This window comes from Tenrec ecaudatus, chromosome 6 (genome assembly GCF_050624435.1).
Source record: "Tenrec ecaudatus isolate mTenEca1 chromosome 6, mTenEca1.hap1, whole genome shotgun sequence".
Taxonomy (NCBI): Eukaryota; Metazoa; Chordata; class Mammalia; order Afrosoricida; family Tenrecidae; genus Tenrec; species Tenrec ecaudatus.
Window position 1 is genome coordinate 130,580,592 of NC_134535.1, and position 18,884 is coordinate 130,599,475.

At 50.4% G+C, this 18,884-nt stretch overlaps 1 protein-coding gene across 1 annotated transcript in view; it reads right to left on the minus strand.

The window, feature by feature from the left end:
* Window positions 1-18,884, minus strand: part of PRMT8 (protein arginine methyltransferase 8) — a 129,500-nt gene that overhangs the window by 19,855 nt on the left and 90,761 nt on the right. Inside the window, exons 5-7 of the mRNA XM_075553144.1 lie at window positions 18,267-18,409; window positions 17,527-17,614; window positions 9,632-9,747 (exon numbers count right to left, since the gene is read on the minus strand). Of these exons, the coding sequence (XP_075409259.1) occupies window positions 9,632-9,747; window positions 17,527-17,614; window positions 18,267-18,409 (347 nt within the window). The remainder of the gene's footprint in view (window positions 1-9,631; window positions 9,748-17,526; window positions 17,615-18,266; window positions 18,410-18,884) is intronic.

An 18,884-nucleotide genomic window follows, 5' to 3' on the forward strand; every position in this document is an offset into this window, starting at 1 on the left:
GAACAATGAGCACAAGAAAGAGGAAAATGTTCTAAAATTTATGTTGCTGAGGACTGCAGCACAATGTGAATTATATTTCAATAAAACGATGTTTAAAAATAAAAGGTAAAAAGAGAACCCATAGATTGCGGGGCAGGGGTTGACAAAAACATATAGGACAAGAAACTAATCTAAATTTTATAGAAAATTTCAACACTTCAACAAGAAAAAGTCAACTAATCCCATTTTAAAATGGGGAAAGGACATGAACAGGGACTCCACCGAAGAACAGATTCAGAGGCCAACAAGCACATAAATGCTTGCAATCATGAGGCCCTACAGAGACGCAGCCGAACAGATAAGGAAATTCTAGTACATTTACACAGTGCACTAAACTATGCATCCCTAAAAACCAGGGATGAAACCCCAAAATTCCGTGGCATGGATGCACCTGGAAGCCATGAAGCCGAGTGAAGTTCATCAACCATAAAAGGGCAGAGATTGTCTGGGCGCACTATTGTAAGGATAAACACCGAGACGAAGTCAGGCTTCCGACCGCAGCTCATGTTATCTTCCAGTCCGGTCTCCCAAGCAATGAGGTAGTGAAACCTTTCTAGAGCCCAGAAACCATATATTACTCCCCTACTTGGGCACCTTCCAAACCACTTCCAGGGTGGAGGTATCACCTCAGCTGGGGGTCAGTTTTGCATGATAAGGTGTGGGAAACAGAAAGATTTCTCCTAAGTCATCTCCCCAAAATATGTTAGACTTAGGACACTGCTTGGCGCTAATGGTGAATGATTGTCAAGTTGCTTCGCTGAAGGCAGTCAGCTGCCAGACTACTGTCTAGTCCCACCATGGGTAGGCCTGCTCCCTGCTGCTAAGGATGATGGGCTACTTCTGGAGGCTTGAAGTCACGGATTTGGTTCCTGTAGGTGGAATTCAAACCCTACAGATAATGGTCTCTATAGTTGAGCCAGGGAACAGGTCCAACCGGCTCAGTGACATCCAAAGTTAGGCTGCCATTCTGAATCTAGGATCCGCCCATCTTGCCACATGTATACCCCCAATCCCTCCTCTTCCTATTGTGTGTATGTCCCTAGATTGCCCCCCTCTCATTGCTGAATAACCTATAGCACAACCCTTTCCTGTGACATATGTCCTCACCTGTAATTAGGGGGATTGCATGTCCCCGAAGAATATAAAACTCTTGGTTACCATTAAATATCTCTCTCTCTCTCTCTCCACGTGGACCACCAAGTGAGGCGGAGGTGAGCATTGCTACCATGAAATGTGTCTGACTCCATTATTTTAATCTGTCTTCTATCTCTCGTGCTATGACTTTACTATAATCTCTACTTATTATTGCTGTACAATTGCACCTACCGAACCTGTGATAATGTGTTAGGGGCTGGATTATCCTCAGAATAGGGGGGAAAGGAGGAGACCAATTGGTTGCTGCCATATTACATTGCTCCCTGGTTACCCCCAGTCAACAGTCACTTCTACAAGAATGATTAGCAAACCAGACTGGACTTTCAAGTTATGGGGTGAGGGGAGGGGCATATCCCTCTTGGAGAAGTGGGTTACACTGCTGTTGGGGACGGGGTGGCTAGCTTCTTCCCAACCCTTGGTGACCCAGGCCAAGGGCTACAGAAAACTGTGGCATCAGATTCTGTCCTTTCTGGGCACACAGCAGGCTTTATAAGTCACACCCGAGGATCTGATTTGGAAACCCCACTTAGCAAACTTGACTTTGCCTTAAATTCACATGTAGCACATTTAAGGAACTGGCATGCGTCCTTGAACTTAAGGTGGAAAATCCCTAGGGCAGTGATTCTCAAACTTCCTCATGCTGCGACCCTTTAATACAGTTCATGTGGTGGGGACCCCCCCCTACACCCAACCGTAAAATTATTTTTGTTGCTACTTCATCGCTGTCATTTTTCTACTGTTATGAATCAGGCAACCCCTGTGAAAGGGTCGTTCAACCCCCAAAGTGAAAGATGCAGATGGCTTCCCAAGGTTATGGATTGGTCAGCATTGGACTTTGGGATGGCCAGTGTATGGTGGTCAGAGACTAGTCACTATTTTCACACTCTCTTTGTGTTTCTGTTCGCCTTTGTGAACGCATGTCATTGAAAAGTGTCTCCTTAGCCCCACCCTTCATGGTGTAAACAGCGTCCAGTCACTTAAGCTTTCAGTCTGTACAAGTCAATAGTTCCTATGTTACAGTCAGGTTAAAAGTGTAACATCTTGTCATTTGATCTCCCATTGGACCCATTTCAGATGCGTTCCCATTTTTAATAGTCTCTATTTTCTTTTCAATGGCGTTAGGTTTTCTGTTTTATTTTGTCATTGTTTTTGTTTCTTTGTTTCTCTTGTTTTGTTTTGTAAGGTTTGGGGGTTCATTTGTAAATGACATCCAGGGGGGTAAATCCACAGAGACAGTCATTGGACTGATCATATCCTAGGGGCAGAGCAGGAGAGGTTGGGGGGAAATGGGGAGCTAACAACAATGATTACAAGAAGGAAGAAGATGTTCTAAGTTTCATGCCCGTGGTGATTGTGCAACACTTCTTAAAATGACTGAACCCCGAACTACATGCTATTTGAATGTTGTGCCATAAAACGTTTTTAAAAAATTGAGTGATCACCTCGTTCCAGCATTAATAGCAAAGTTCAAAAGCACAGAAAACAACCAGTGTTGTTGAAAGTGTGGAGAGATTGGACCCCTCACAGATGGCTGACAGGCTGCAACATGGAACAACTATTGTGGGGAAATAGTATGGTGCTTCCTTACATTGTTGGAAATAAAAACACCATAGCAATCTGTCCAGTTTGTATATATGGTAGAGGAGTAAGAGCTGAGATGTGAATATATGCGTACCCTTGTTCATCCCGGCACTCCTCACAATAGCAGAAAGAGATAAACAACCCAACCGCCCACCAATGGAAGAATGGATGTGCGCACGGCGGTGCAGACACACCCACGGTGGAACACTATGATGAGGCAGCGCATCCCTCGATATGACTTTTCTAACCATGGTCTTTATAACTCCTACCAGACCACGTTTCCCTAATGCATCTGCCTCATTAAGAGAAGGTGGTGGAAGATGATGATACATGATCATGTGATTCCGTCATGAGTGATTGATAACAGGGCTAATTGTGATTGTGAAAACTTGGAACTCTAAAGTGGGGATTGGTCCATTTTGCCCCCCCGCTCGGTGTAAAATGATCCATTTCAGAAGCAGAAAGGAGGTCTAACTTCCCCCAAGAGGGAAGAGCCAGGAGTGGAGTTCATCCTGGACTGCAAGATTCCTCTGTGGCAAGCCTCCTCCCTCTAGGGACCTGCAGCCATGATGGCCGAGGGGCAGAGAGTGGCAGCAGAGCTGGGAAAGCCAGAGGGCTTCCAGCAGGAGGTTCACCTTCATAGTGAGGTGCCGTCGGGCACTGGGTTTGCTGGCACACAGAGAGCAGAGGCAAATGCATTTGATACATTCATTGGTCGTAGCTGATGAAGTTTGTAACATTGCCCAAGCAAGGCAGAAGCCAGGTCCCGGGCTAGAGAGGGGCGTTCCCGAGGGTGTGGCTGAGCAGAGACACTCCTGACTAAAGAGCTACATCCTGAACATTTCTGCTAAATCGCAGCCTGTTAACTTCCCTAGGCTGTTCCGTCTTAGTGGACGTTGTCCATGAACTCCGAGTGGACATCGCCATGCATGACTGAGCCCAGCAGAGATGCAGAGAGTGTTGCGGGAGGCACGGCTGGTGTCAGCAGGGAGTCATGTCTGACCCTGTATCACAGCAGTCAGCCTTGGGCAGCTGACCATGGTGGCGCTCCTCCTTGAGAAGCCAGGCGTCGGTAACCCCCCGTCTGTTAAGAATAGCAGTGAATCGATGGAACACGTGATAACATGGGTGTTACGGTGAGTAACACTAGTCAATCACAAAAGAACACATCTTGCATGAGGCCACTCTTGCAAAAAGTCAAGAAAAGCGTTCACACAATAAGACACCTGCTGGAGGGGTGGGGAGGGGGATCCCGGACTAGAGGTAGATGCGCGTTACCTGGGGAAGAGGGAAGCACTCGACGATACGAGAAAAGGTTAGCCCTAAACAATGGAGGCCGGAAAAGACATGGGAGGGGCGTGGGGATTAAAGGCAGTGGACATAACTTCTGTTAGATGCCCAATCTCGCAATAATGGTGATCCGTGAGTAGACACAGGGACAAACACACCGGCTGAATGGGTGTGAGAGGGAGCGGGGAGTATTCCCATGAATATACATGGGTTTGACAGAGAATATTTGTGCACGTCTTTATCTTTGCTGCATTCCTACTCCTGAACATGGTGGAGCATACATAGGGTCAGGTTATGAAATTGTAGACATAACCACTCATCTTGAAAGAAGGAGTCACTGAACCTGGAGACATAGGACCATAGTCTGCACAGACACCAAGCTGCCTGCTGACAAATAGCTTACAGGTACCAATGTTCTTGATCGTGCTTTGGCGATTCGTGGCTGGGGTCTTGAAATCTCATGAACGGTCATCAAAGGCGTTTATTGATCTCTCCTTGACTGGAAGAAAGGGAGAATAAAATTTAAGATGCAAGGAAGCAATTAGTCTGATGGGCTAGTGGACCTCAGAAACATCTGTCTCCGTGACCCAGAAACCAGAAGAACTAAATGGTGCCCAGCTACCAATATGTTCAGATTCCACCCTGAAAGGGATCACATTCGAAGACCCTAGACAGAGTGGGGGGACACACAGAAGAAGCCTCAAAATCATGAAGAAGACCAAGCTTACTGGTCAGATACAGACTACTGGGACCTTCAAGAGTATGGACCCCAGCCCTCTTCACGTCTGGAAAGGAGTTCACACCAGTGGCTCAAATTTCAGCAACACAGTCAACAGATCTAGAAAAGCAACAATAACATTAAAGAACTAAGCACACCGTAGATTAAACAATCACTTGAAATCTAAGGAGCAGCGTTTATCCAAGGAAAAAGCTCAAAAGGGTTAAGGAAGAAGGAAGAATCTAAAGTGGGAACACAAGGAGGAATCGAGAGACTGAAACAACGCCAAGGAATGTACAGGATCGCTGGCCATCTCCAGAGGCTGGGAGCGAGGCTCAGAGAAGTTTCTTGCTGTGATGCCGAGCCTCTGGAACCGCGAGACAACGAAATTCTGTCCTCACGCATTGGTGGCCCTTTGCTAAGGCGGCTCTGGGAACGAAGTCCCCAAGGTTGGGTCCATTCCAGATCACCCCAGTAGTTTGGTCCATTGTTGCAGCCTGGGCAATCTTTTCAGACCTAGTGTCGGCAGGCCTGCCTAACGTTCCTTGGCCTCCAGGCCACATGGTGTCCAGCCCAAGAGCCCTTGAGTAAAGTGCAGTGAGCTCCATTTTTATTAATGGCGGCTTGTGGTCTGCGGAGCTCACAGTGTCTGCACTTATGACTGTTCATTGTCTTGTCATCCAGGGGCAGTCAGGGCCCAGGTCCTTTCCAAGGTCTTGCTCGGGGTCCTTTTCTGTTGGCCCTTCTGCCATCCGCCTAGCCCGGCCTTCCCACTTCCTCCAGGTCATCACAGCAACCTCCTCCCCCCACCTTTGCCCAGTCCCTCAGCCTGTGGGGACACACAGGGCACAGCACTGGTCAATGCGCCCTCTGTGTCTGACGCCTACTTGACTACTGAAATCTTCAAACTGGAAGACTTTCTTCTCCAGAGCCCTCCTCCCTTCCTAACCATCACTGGATGCAGCTCCTACTGAAGGTCCGGTTAGACCAGAGGTTCTCAACCTTCCTAATGCCATGACCCTTTCATAAAGTTCCTCATGTTGGGGTGACCCCCAACCATAAAATTATTTGTGTTGCTACTTCATCACTGTCATTTTGCTACCATTATGAATCATAATGTAAATATCTGATAGGCAGGATGTGTTGTCATCGTTACAAATTGAACATAATTAAAGCATAGTGATTAATCAGAAAACAATGCGTCATTACATATTGTGAAATATTTATGTGTTTCCCGATGGTCTTAGGTGACCCCTGTGAAAGAGTCATTCGACCCCCCCAAAGGGGTCTCGACCCACAGGTTGAGAACCGCTGGTTTAAACGGTATCACTCCCTCCATGGATCCAAGACCTTCAATGATGGACCATGGGTGACCGGAAAGTGTCCAGCCCTTGGCCTAGGCAGGGAGAACTGGCAGAAGGCTCTGTGACTCATCCAGACCTCCCCTCCGCCTCATTCACAGACACACATGCATCCCTCAGGAATTCCATCTCTATAGGGCCAGGCCCTCAGAGGTCCACCAACTAAATGCCAGCTGTCAGTTTACTCTACTTGGGCATTAATTCCAAGGTTGAATAGGTCCTAGACACATTTGCATTTCAACAGGAGCCGTTGAAAGAACAAAGACCATCACACCCAAAGTCACAAAGCCGAATGCTAACATGGTGACAGTTGAAGCAGATGGTCTTTTGGAGCCTGTGAGGTCACATCATCCGGGGCTGGCTTTGCAGACACACAACCCCTCTGGGTTCAAGCCCACACTTTCCCCCAGACCCTTTTCTGGAAGGCTTCTTCTCCAGCCAAGGGGCACCCAGGCCCCCGGGGAGCTGCTGACTTGGCCCCTGGTGAACCTTGAACCTCGGCAGTGAGGACTCCTGGGCATAAAGGACTCCAAAGAGCCTCTGGCCACTGCCCTCATCACCACTAATAACATCACAAGCGGATGTCTCCGAGCAGAAGCCTGGTCCAAACAGAGTCTTAATTATAATAAAGTGTCACTCCTTGCAACGCTAATGGCGATGGAGATAGCAATTAAGTGTGTGAAGAAGGGCAAGTGTTTTCCCAACGGACTCAGCAAGACATTGCTTAGCACATTAGCGAGAGCTGGCGGCAAAAGCTGTCCTGGATGTGGGAGCAATCCCAGACTCTGATCCACAGCCTTCTCCTGAAGACAGAGAGGAAGAGGAGGAAGAGATGGTGGGAAATGCGCAGGTTCCTAGACCTGGGACACCGTCAGAGCCCTTCGTGTTTGCCTAGGAATGTACCTGCAGCTCTGTAATCCACCCCCGCTGGCCCCACCTGGGTTAAGTTTGACTGCTTTGTTCTGGATGTGGGCAGGTTCCTGCCTCAGTTGGCGGGAAGGGGAACAAGGCTTGTGTCCTAGGGGAAGGGACAACAACATCAGGCCAGTTGCCATGTGACCCAAAATAGGGATGCAGAGACGCCCTGGCCACAGCCACACACGGGAGCTGAGGTTGACAGGGAGTGGACCTGAAGAGCTACTCTGCTCTTATTTTATGACGGAAATACATTCAGAAGTAGCTGAGCTAGAATCCTCCCTCGTGGTGGCTCAGAGCTAAAGCCCTCTATCTTGCCTCCCAGGGCATCGTGCCATGGTGTCCAGGAATGAATCCCCTGGTACTGGCTAAGCCAATGCCCCGATTCTTACCTGAGCATTAGGGATCTCCCAGGCTCCCTCCCTCCCCCTCGTGAAAGGCCATGCCCTGCATACCTGACCCGTCTCCTGGATGTTCGGGGTCTCTAAATAATGGAGGCCATGAAACACTGCATCTTGGTTAAAATAAAACTGTCTTCCTAGGCGTGTACCTGTCATTCCAAGGTACATGTCTGTCTATCTGAAAGAACTCTTTCACTCAGCGTGTGTATATAGATCTATCCCGTGAGAACAAAGGGCGTCAGACCTAGAATCTTTGGAATCACCTGGTTTCTGCAACTTGGCAACAGTGACTGGGCAACGCAGACCCTCTGGGTGCCCACCCTGCAACAAGGGGAGGGGCGGAGATGGCCTTGAGGGTGAAGAGCATTGACAAGGGATCTCCATTTGTTCCCAAGTTCCCGCCATGATGTGCGCGGACGCCTAGTTTGGGGGTGCGGCCAACACATGCCATGTTTGCAAGTTGAATTGCGCCGGTCAATTGTCCATACCCTACCGGAGTCACCGGCAGAGGTTTGCGCCCTAAAGCAGCTGCTTGCTTTGGAGTGAACTTCGCTTATTCCTGAACAGCCTGAGGGAGAGGCTTCAGGGACTAGGGGGTTGGCAAGACAAAAACACAAGAGCAACGTTGCTCATAACGGCTCTCGCCTGGATTTGGAGTCAGGGTCCATGGATGGCCCAAATGGTCTTCAACTGTGGACCACAAGTTAGCAGCGTCAACCCACCAGGCAGTGGTGTGCAGGAAAGGCCTGGTGGTCTGTTGCCATAAACACAAAAGTCAAGAAGCCCCTGTGAGGAGCAGTGGGCTCGGGCACAGCCCTCTGACACATGGGAGAGCCGCGCATAGACAAAATCAACTCAGTGGCAACGGGTAAGGTTTGTTTTGCTTGGCTTTGTTACCAGGGAGTGCGGACCCTGTTGACCAAGAAACTCCGGCTTAGACTTGGAGCCAAACCACTTAGACCGGTTGTTACAGAAAGCAGGGAGCCTCTGGATCTGCAAGGAGTCAACTCAAACCGGCCTTCCTTCTGAGGTCCCTTCTGAATACCGAAATGATGTCATGGGCGGTGGTCCTTCTAGAAAAGACTCAGTTCTAGGGACCAAGATAGGTCTCCTCTGGTTGGAGCAGAGTTTGTACCAGGAGCGCCCCTTCATCCTCAGTGGTTCTAGGTGCTCTTCTCCCCTGATCCTACGGCAAGTGCTCCAGCTACTCCCCCTCCCCCACCCCACCCCTCACACCTGCCAGGACCAGGCCAGGCCAGTGTCCTATATAGCAAGACCAGAGCCAGGAGGAGTGGCGCTGGTGGATGCTTTCGTAGCGAGCCTGCCGTTTCTCATGGGAAAACTAACCTACAGCTATCTCTGTCTAAGCATGAACCATAGCGACTTGGTGCTTTTCTGGATCGAAAAAGTCAAATATTAGTTTTATACAGTTCCACGTAATCTATGCACGTAGCCAATGAAAGGCACAGAAAGAAAGGACTAGACAGCTCCGTTCAACCTCTAAGCCAGAGTTACTCTTGGGAAAAGAGCGGGCTTGGAGGGGCAGGCTGGAAAAGGGGATCCCGGTGCCTTTCCTCCGGCTAGCAGAAGAAGGCATTACGAACAGGTGTGTGCAGGAGGCCAGCTGGTGGTTCTTCATCCGCGCAGAAGCAGGCTTTGGGAGAAGGGATGTTTGGAACTTGCACAAGTGAAAAACCCTCCTGAGGGGCACTGAAAACTCTGTCTGGCCCGGCCAGGAGGGTGCTTGGACATAGGGGTGTAGGGGCGGCCCCCCCACCTGTGCAAGGAACAGATTGCATCCCTCCCTACGAGGGGCATCTGCCTCCAAAGGGACGAGGCAGACTTGAGCATCCCTCCTGCCTTCCGCGAGCTCTCTCCTTAGATGCCCCTCCACCGACGCCCTCCCACCCACCCCTCCACCAGGGACCATGCTCTGGGCTGCCTTCCCTCCGCTGTACCACCCTGGAGCCATGCTTTCGACAGCTCTGCTCAGGACAGTGCCAGTCTGCTGCATTCTGCATGGGGTGCCTGAGGCTCTGGGCAAGAGTGCTTGTTGGGGCCGAGCAGGGGCTGGAGTTGCCTCTACTCCAGGACCTCCCAGTTCTGGCTTCCCAGGGTGGCACAGTCGGGCTCCCTGCATGCCCAGACCCAACCAGGAGGAGTCTCCAGACCTTTATTAAACAGGCATTGGTCACCACTTGCTTTGGGTCCACAATATCCACCAAAGGCTCCTTCATGGCCACGTCCCGGATACAGGTCATGTCAAAGCCATAGACATTCTCCCACCCTGTGGGGACAGAGAAAGACATCATGGTAGATGGCCAGACCCCCAGAGGCTTGCCCTGACCCTCCTGAGTCCCAGAGTGGGCATGCACCAGAGAGGGAAGTGCAGCCTGGCTCCCTCCACATTGCAGCAGGATAGGAGCGGTCACCTTGATGGACAGTTTGCAGCGGGCCTGTCTCGTCCATGAGCTCATGGAAAAGGCAGGGCCCGCCTGATGGCTAGAAAGAACCCAGCCGAGGGGTGCAGAGCTGCTTCTCCAAGCTCACGCCGCTCAGAGGCAGCAGGGCCAAGATGAGAGAACCCACGGTAGCCCTTTCCTCTATCGACTCTCCTGTCCCCTTCTCCACACCAGCAGTCTCCTGGGCGCTCCCCGGTCTGCCGACCACATTCCTGTCTCTGGGCGCTGTGTCCAGGCCCTTCTCCACACCGGGGGATACCTGCCTCTCTCTCTTTTCCTGTCCCCACCCTCTGAGCCTTTAGTACAGCAGAGAAACCTCACGGGCTCTGCAGTGGCGGGAACTATAGTCCAAGTCCCAGTGAACCACCACTACTGACGACTGGTTGGGGCTGTGTGCAAACCAGACCCTCAGCTTTCTCCACTGCACATAGTGGGGTCACGGGGCCCAGAAGCTTCTCGGGCTTTCTCACATGGCCTCCCTGAGTGCTCATCCCTTAAGAAGGCACCTCCAGAGGGGCACACGTCACCCCAGGTGTGCTCCCGGGTCCAGTTGGACTGGTCATAATGTGCTTGGGGGCCAGGGGGTGGAAGAGACTATGGAATCGGCTAGAGAGGAAAGGGGAAAGGAGGGAAGGAAGGTGAGGGGCCAGAGGAAGGAGAGAAAAGGGAGAGGGGAGAGAGGAGAAAAGAGACAATCATGGGCGGGGGGAGGATATTGGTGAGAACAGAACTGTAAGTCTGATGGGCCAGGATTGCCCTTAAACAAGACAGCTGTTACTCTTCAATGATCGCTGTAATCAGGGATTGATAGCCGACCACAGGCCTGACCCTTCCTTTCCTGGACCCAGCGACCCCCACGAGAACACCCGTCCAGTGCAGGCAGATAGACACTGATGAGGAGACTTTCTGACTCTGGAGCCACCTCACTACCCTCTCCTTAGAGAGAGCACGGAGTCTACCCTCAGCATTTTCACCAGTCATGTGCTATCCTGTCACCGTGGACGTGTGATTAGCAAATGCGAAACCATTGCTCCAAGGGGGATTTTTGTAAGGTGACGTTCCTGTGAGCCTCTGGTCACAGCGTTTTTGTCAACTGATCAATACACAATTTTATTTTATATGTGCTTCTGTTTAGAGCAGGGGCTCTCAACCTCCCTCAGACACTTCCTCATGTTGTAGTGACCCCCTCCCACCATGAAATTATTTTCGTTGCTACTTCATCACTGTAACTTTGCTACTGTTATGAATCGGGTGACACCTGTGAAAGGGCCGTTCAACCCCCAAAGGGGTCGCGACTCGTAGGTTGAGAACCACTGGTTGAGAGGCACCTTATGTAACATACATTGACTCAGTCACATTAACCTCATGGCCATCAACACCTTAACTCATGAGACGAATGAAGATAATCTAATATCTGCCTTTTCTCTGGGAGGCACATCCCACCCTCCTTGCACTTAAGAACATGAGCCAGCGCTTGGGCACGATGCCAGGGAGTGGTTTTGCACAACAACATCAACAACAGGAAGCACACAAATGCAAAACTGAATAACAGGCCGAAAGGTGGCCTCTATCCTCCATGAGCTGAAACCAGAAGGCAGATGTCACCTTGCTGGATCTTAGCTGAAAGTCTGCTTGTTGGGCAACTCAAATCGCCCCAGCTCTGTGCAAGCTGGTGAGTGACCAGTTTGAGGACTGACTTGGGGATTACACATGCATTTGAGAGAACGGGAGACTTTTCAAACGCGACTTCCTGAGTCATGAGAACTGAGGGGCATACAGAGCCCCACTGCCTTCGGTCCGCATCCTTCCTTAGGAGACCTGGAGCCGTGTTCTAGTTTTGTCGCTTCCTGAACTCGGCCTCATGTTCACGTTCAATTCATGGGCTGGACAGGCAGCTGCGTGCCCATGTGTTTCATGGTCAAGGGTTTGAAATTAAGATCTGGACCCTGCCTTTCCCCCTGGCCTGTAACCATGGGCAAGCATGTAACTTCTCGGCATTCTGGGTTCTTCTTCCCAGAAACGGAGGTGCTGATAGTGAAGTCTACCTCCAAGGGTTACTGGGAGGATTGTGTGGGATGCTATCTTAGCACCCTGCTCGTAGGAAGCCCTCCACAAATCTTCAAGTCAATTCTAACTCCTGGCGACCCCATGGAAGTCAGAGCACAGCTGGGTTCTGTACAGTTTGCCATGGCGGTTTGGGGGGAAGTAGATTGCCAGGCCTTTCTATTCAGGCACCCGTGTGAGGGGACTCAAACCTCTGACCTTTGAGTTCCCACACGAACCACTCAAGCCGTCCGTAGTCCGTGGTTGTTATTTTGTAATGTCCGCAGAACACTGGCTTTGCCTCTATGAGGCCGAGTGGCCATGCACAATAAAAGGCCTGTTTTGGAGAGATGAGATGTTTGGCTCAGAGGCTCTGTGTTTCAGAGTCATTTGGGATGTTTTGAAAACAGACAGCTCCATGGACCCAACCTATGACCTACTGAATCAGAATCTCCAGACTTGGGATGCAGGATGCTGGGGGTTACAGCTCTATCCAAGCCACCACACCAAATTAGACAACCCAGGAACTAGGCAATCTTGACCGTCCCACCCAGTCCTCACGTGGCGAGCTTAGTCGCCCAGCCCCTGTGAAGCCTCCAAACACCCTGACCATAGGCAGGGTGTCCTTAGCACCTACAGACCAATGCCTGGCACCAAGGAGGCCCTCCATCCTGGAAACCCAGCATGTAATGCCTGCACCATTTTAATGGTGTTAGCTGTTGCTTTCTCAGAGCAAATCCATGTTTCCGCTCTCCAACCAGATTAGCCCGCCTTCAGTTTACTCAGAGGCCAGATCAACTAAGGTATCCGAGTTCACCTCCCCCTTGCTCTTTGTCTGCTAACCATTCACTGCTCACTGGCCCCTTGGGAAGAAATGGAGCAAGCTGAGGTAGGGGGGGAGACACAAATAAAACACATTGCTTTATTGTCATTCTGCATTGCACAAAGAAGACAGACTTGCGGGGGGATAGGTGGTGGAAACCCTTGAAACTACCAGAAAATATCATGTACAATTATCCAGGGATAGACAGATAGATGATAGATAGATAGATAGATAGATAACAGCAGAGGGACTTGTGAATCATTGGTCTCTCAATTAAAACCGCCCTGGGAAAGCAGTGCGTTGAAGGCAGTGACCGCGGCTAGAGCCCACTGCCTACGACTGACTGCCTAGGTGGACCCTAACCTCACGCTGACAGCCTGGTCCAGGAGCCTGGGGTGGCAGTAAGCTCTCCCAGCGCGTGCTCCTCCCACCCACTGGGAGCGCTGTAGCTGCACACAAGGCCTGCCCTCAGCCTCCCCGTCAGCCAGGAAGGCCTGAAGCCCATCCCTCTGTCTCTCAGGAGGGTGGGGAGGGGTTTGGGTTCATGTGCTCACTAAGAAATGTCCAAGTAGACACACCCCTCAGGAATGATAGTGAGAGTAGCAATATCATGAGGGAGAAGGTGGGGAGAGAAGGGGGAGAGAAGGGGGAGCCATTTGTAATGATCGACGCGTAATCATACACACACACCCCCTACCGAAGGGGGTGGACAACAGAAGCAAGGGTGAAGGGAGGCAGCAGAGAGTGTAAGATATGAAAATAATAATAATTTATAATTTATCAAGGGGTCATGAGAGAGGGAGGGCGGGGAAGGGAGGGAAAAAAGCAGGAGCTGATACCAAGGGCTCAAGTAGAAAGAAAACCTTTGGAAATGATGATGACAACATATGTACAAATGTGCTTGATACAACGCGTGTATGGATTGTGATAAGAGCTGCAAGAGCCCTCAATAAAATGAGTTATTAAAAAAGTAAGAATTGGGGTCATGGTAATGAGGGTAGGGGAACATTAAAGAACTAGAGGAAGGTTGTGTGTTTCATCGGTGCTATACCGCACCCTGACTGCCTCTCTCTTCCTTGTGGCCATTCAGACAGGGGGTGTCCAGAAGAACAGACAGCAGAAAAGTGGGTGAAATGAGACAGCAATCGGTATAAAGCATGAAGAAAAAAAAGAGAATAATTTATAAATTATTGAGGGGGCATGGGGCAGGAAGGGGGGAAATGAGGAGCTGATACCAAGGGCTCAAGAAGAAAGAAAATGTTTTGAAAAAGATGATGGCAACATATGTACAGCTGTGTCTGACAAAATGGATATATGTACGGATTTTGATGAGAGCTGTAAGAGCCCCCAATAAAATAAACATTTTAGAAAGAAGAAGACATGTCCAGATTTCAGCCCTATTTTTGTCATTCTATGAACCCCTTCTGTAGTAGGTTTTAAAAGCGTTGTTTTTTTTTTTTTACTGACCACTATTCTCTCAGGGTCAAACCCTATCCCTCGCACACCCTCCACCTGGTCACTTTCATTTCTTCCCTCGTCTCTGCAGTCGGCCAACAGAAGACGGACTGTGAGGCCAGTGTCCGTCAGGCATCCACTCCCTTCTCACAAGTTCTGGACCAGGTGGTGAAAAAATGGAGGGGGGCCTCCCTGTCTCTCCCAGTCCTGCATGCTCTGTTCTGCCCACAGGTGAGGAAGGAAAGAGGGGAGGAGGAGGAGGGAGGCAAAAGGTGGCGGGCATGGGGTGGGGATGGGGGGGGGCATGCTTGCCTAAGGATCTGCTTTCTGCAAGGCGCTGGACCAGGCTTGTTCTCTGGCCAACCTTGCAGATCATTCCTCTTTAGCCAATTCTGGACCCCCTTTGGAATTCGCTGATGATCGTTCCCTTAGCAACCAGCAACCTGTATGCTTCACGGGGGGCTTCGAATTCAGAGGACCCCACATCTCCCTTGATTTGAAACTCAGATCACCACCCAAGCTTGTATCCTTCACCAAAGCCCAGTCACTGCCGGAAGGAAGCGCCAACATCCATGGTGAGTGGTTTGTGATGTCTTGCTCTGTTTTGTTTGGGATCGCGTCTACAGAGCAAGCATTCCACATGGAAAAAAGTGGAGCTGACTTTAGAAGAACAGCAATGGTCTCTGTCCGGGGAGCCATGAAGACGGCAACTGGAAACGGAGGAACCAGTCGCTCACCAGGGCTCTGATTCTGGCTCCTGGCTGGCCCACCCACTCCTCTTGGGAGCACCCCCCTTCCTGCTCCATGGACCACTGCTGCTGTTAGGTGCCATCGAGTCAGATCGACCCCAGGTGACAGAGAACTGTCACCATCGTGTTTCCTAGGCTGGCCTCTTGATGGGGGCCTATCACCAGGTCTTTCTCCCAGGGAGCCAGTGGGTGGGTTTGAACCGCCAACCTTTTGGTACACAGCTGGGCACTTAACCAATGCGGTCCTCGATGATGATGCGCAGCCCCCAGAGGCTTCCACACACAAACCAGGGGAAGGCAGAGGGCTGAGGTCGGTGTGTTTTTAAAAACCAGACGGAAGTTTCTTAGCGAGCTGCGCCCAGCGTCAGAGCTCAATAAATATTTAAGTGAACATGAGCATGAAGAATGTACCTGAATGTTCTCCTCAGAACACTCTTCGGTACAATCACCCAGTGAGCACTCCAAAAGCAGCTCCAGGGCGAAACATGTCCTATTTATACATGCGTTTGATCAATGTTTACTGTTGAGTCATTGCTGCAGTCTTCTGCGAGGACACATCTGTCCTAGATTCTCAGCTGCTGGGCGCCAACGGGTTTGGCAGTCAGACTCGCTCGCCGGAGCCAGGAGGAGAAAGGGGCTCGGTGACTCTTTCAGAGACTAGATGCAGCTCAGTCCTTCTTGCACCCAAGAATGGTGCTGTGTCCTTCCATCTCCACGACCTCGGTCAATCTAAGAGAACGTTCCGTTACCGCTGACGTTCAACCATGGTGGATAATTTGCTGAAGGTCGTTGTTAAAAAAACAAAAAAAGGTGGCAGCCAGGATTTGAACCTCAGACTGGCAGACTTCAAAGTGAGCTCATTTCACAGAGCACCCCTCCCTCTCCATGCACCCCTTTGGAGTGTTGCCTACTTCTTCCCAGAAGGCAAATGTGAGAAGCCACACGCGGCGGGAAGAGGGTTAACTGAGAGACTTTCCAGGGCATACGGCTTCAGACAACTGTCCCACTTCCATCTTCCCCTGAATGTCATGCTCTGGCTTCCATTCCCAGAAGACGCGTAGATAGTGCATGCACAAGCCGTCCTTTGGACACACCATCGATGGCACTAACAGTGACGAGGTGGCAAGTGTTTGGATCAGTTGAGTAGCAGTTTGTTGGGCTATAGAATCTTGGGCTGTCGAGGCAGGAGACATGGATTAAGCTCTTCAGGTGGGGAGCCCCTCTGCTACAATCTAGGCATGTGTGGCCGGACCACAAGTTTTGCTGGATTTGGTGGGACTCGCCAAAGGCCATGCGTGCAGTTCCTACCTCTTGTGCGTTGGTGTACATCGTTTGCATGCGTGCTTGTTTGAGTAGGCTCTTGAACGCTGTCGTGTTTCGGTCAGGTTGAGGGTACACGGACGTGGGCAGTCTCACAGAAGCGCACTTGGTAGGACCGCATCAGGGACCAGGTTGGTGACACTGAGAAACACTGACTGTGGTAGCAGATGACTTCATGTCAACTGGAAGATGTAGAAAAGTGTACGCGTGGAATCCAACCTGCCAATCAGGTCACAGCCTGATGTGGCTTCCTTGGGGACGAGGCCTTCTCATGAGGAGGACCCTGGGCCCTTCCTTTTCTCTTTACCGGGTCACCTTCCTGCTTGCAGGACTCTGGTGGCCACCCTGAGAGTGGCCTGTGCCCTCCATGTTCCCACCAACCTCAGATCCCTGGGACTTCGCACACACTGGCCTGTGATCGTCCTCACATGTGGCTGCATGAGTCTGAAAAGGGACTTAGGGACTAGAATTGGACCTATAGACTTGAGTTAGACTGGGCTGGGAGGCTTTCGTGATATAGAATGACTTGTTGATATAAATCTCTTTCTTATGCCTATACAGAGGTCACAGGCTTTGTTCCTACTGTCAACCCAGCCTAACACATTACCCTTTCTTTCTTTCTTTCTTCATTTATTCATTTATTTTTCACATTACCCTTTAAATCCAATGGATGCAAACTGTCATTTTCAGACCCAGTAAAGCATTGGAGGGGGCTCTTTTCAACTCGCCCCGCCCCAGAAAAAAACTCATAAATCTTAGAAGAATCTATGTTACTCAGTTTCATTTACATAGTATGACAGCAGGGTCCAGAATGGCTGGCCTGTGTGGAGAGCTGCCCTTTCTGTGCCCCCCGCTCCCCAGGGGGGACTTCTGGGACAGCTGGGACTTGACACGCATCAGCCACCCTGGCCTGCTGTCTTCCCGAAAGGACTGCTCCTGACACTTCCATTCATCCTCCACCCGCATTGCATTTATCTCTCAGCCAAGGATGCGGACCTTACCCCAGCTACATTGAGTATTTCTCCTCTGTGGACCTCCCTTCCTTGGGACTGGAGGGAAATATCTCGAGAGAAAAAACTAACCGAATCATAGATGAACTTGCCCCTCAACACAACAGTTGTGTTGATGGTACTGAGAGGTCCCTTGAGGCCCGCCCTGGATGCGCTTCCACCAAGTGTGCCATTGAAGCCCGAGGGGATCAAAGGGGGACTCACAGTGGATTTTGAAGTCCTTGTACTGCCTGTCCTCGATTGCTACCACGTACAAAGCTGCCCGGTCTGGAAACATAAGCCCTCCAGGTTTCTGTTGATGAATTGTGGAGAAATGGGTCTCGTAATCTATTCACCTGACAAAGACATCACATTTTGAACTGCACATGGAGTGACCAGACAAGGACCCCCTTGTCAGCATTTCTCATTCAGCACACTCTTGCCCGCACCAGCATAGGGACAGCACGGCAATACTCAATTTCAAGTTGGGACCGAGAAAGATTTGAGGGACCCAGGGGGACTTAACAGAACCAAGGACATGGGATGAAGGAGGAACCAGTGGGAGATGCTATGCTCTTTTAGCCTGGGAAAGCCGAGGTCAAAAGCAAGCTGGGCTCCTTGGCCGCCATGTACACCCGAAGAGGTGGTTGAGCCAATGGACTGTCTTGACAAGAGAGAACGGGAGTCAATGACAGCACAAGGGTAGACCTACAGGAAATCGTTCTGGTGGTTGGACTGTAGGCCATGATCATTCTATGTCTGGCCATTTATCTGCTTTGAAGGGGAGGATGTTGAAAAAAGAGATATTCTAGCCCAAGGCCTTTCTGAAGTCCTAATATTATTTTGATTAATTTAATATATTTCATTACTTATACTACGTATCTATGCATATTTCGCCCGAAGGCCATGGGCATAGCAGCAAGGCAGCTAGCAGACCAGTGAGGGGCAGCATGCCGGACACTTACCAGCCACTTGTCCCTGGCGAAGATCACCGTGTTGAGCATGGACTCATAGAACAGACAGTAGCCCATCCACTCGCTGATGATGATATCCACCTTCTCCACAGGCAGCTCCACCTCCTCCACTTTCCCCTTAAATATGGTGATGACTGGAAAATAAGAAGCCCAGCCCGGCAGTAGGAAACACCCCACATCAGGGCAGATCGCCAGGTTTTAAGCCTGTTCTGAATCTACTTCTGGGGTATGGTATGCCTCACCCTTCTCCAAACTAGTGATTGTTAAGAGAATTGAAAACGACTTGCCTGTTTCCCCCCCTAAAAAGCACTGAGCCATGATCATCTGCCTGGTTCTGTGCGTAAGCACACTACATGGACCCCAGTCTCTCTATAACCTGGAAGTAAGCCCTATGGTTGTATTATTACTGTGGCCATTATGGTGATTATTTGCATTTACAACGATGGAACTTAAGGCTAAGAGAGGTGAAGCGGTGGTGGTGTGAATAGAGTCTGGGTGCGCTGTACCCCAGCACTCTGATCACTGTCCCCATCCTGTGTTAAGTGGCTTCAGTGACTCAAACCCAAGCTACTCTTTCCCCATTGTTCCTGCATTTGTCCACAGCCAGGG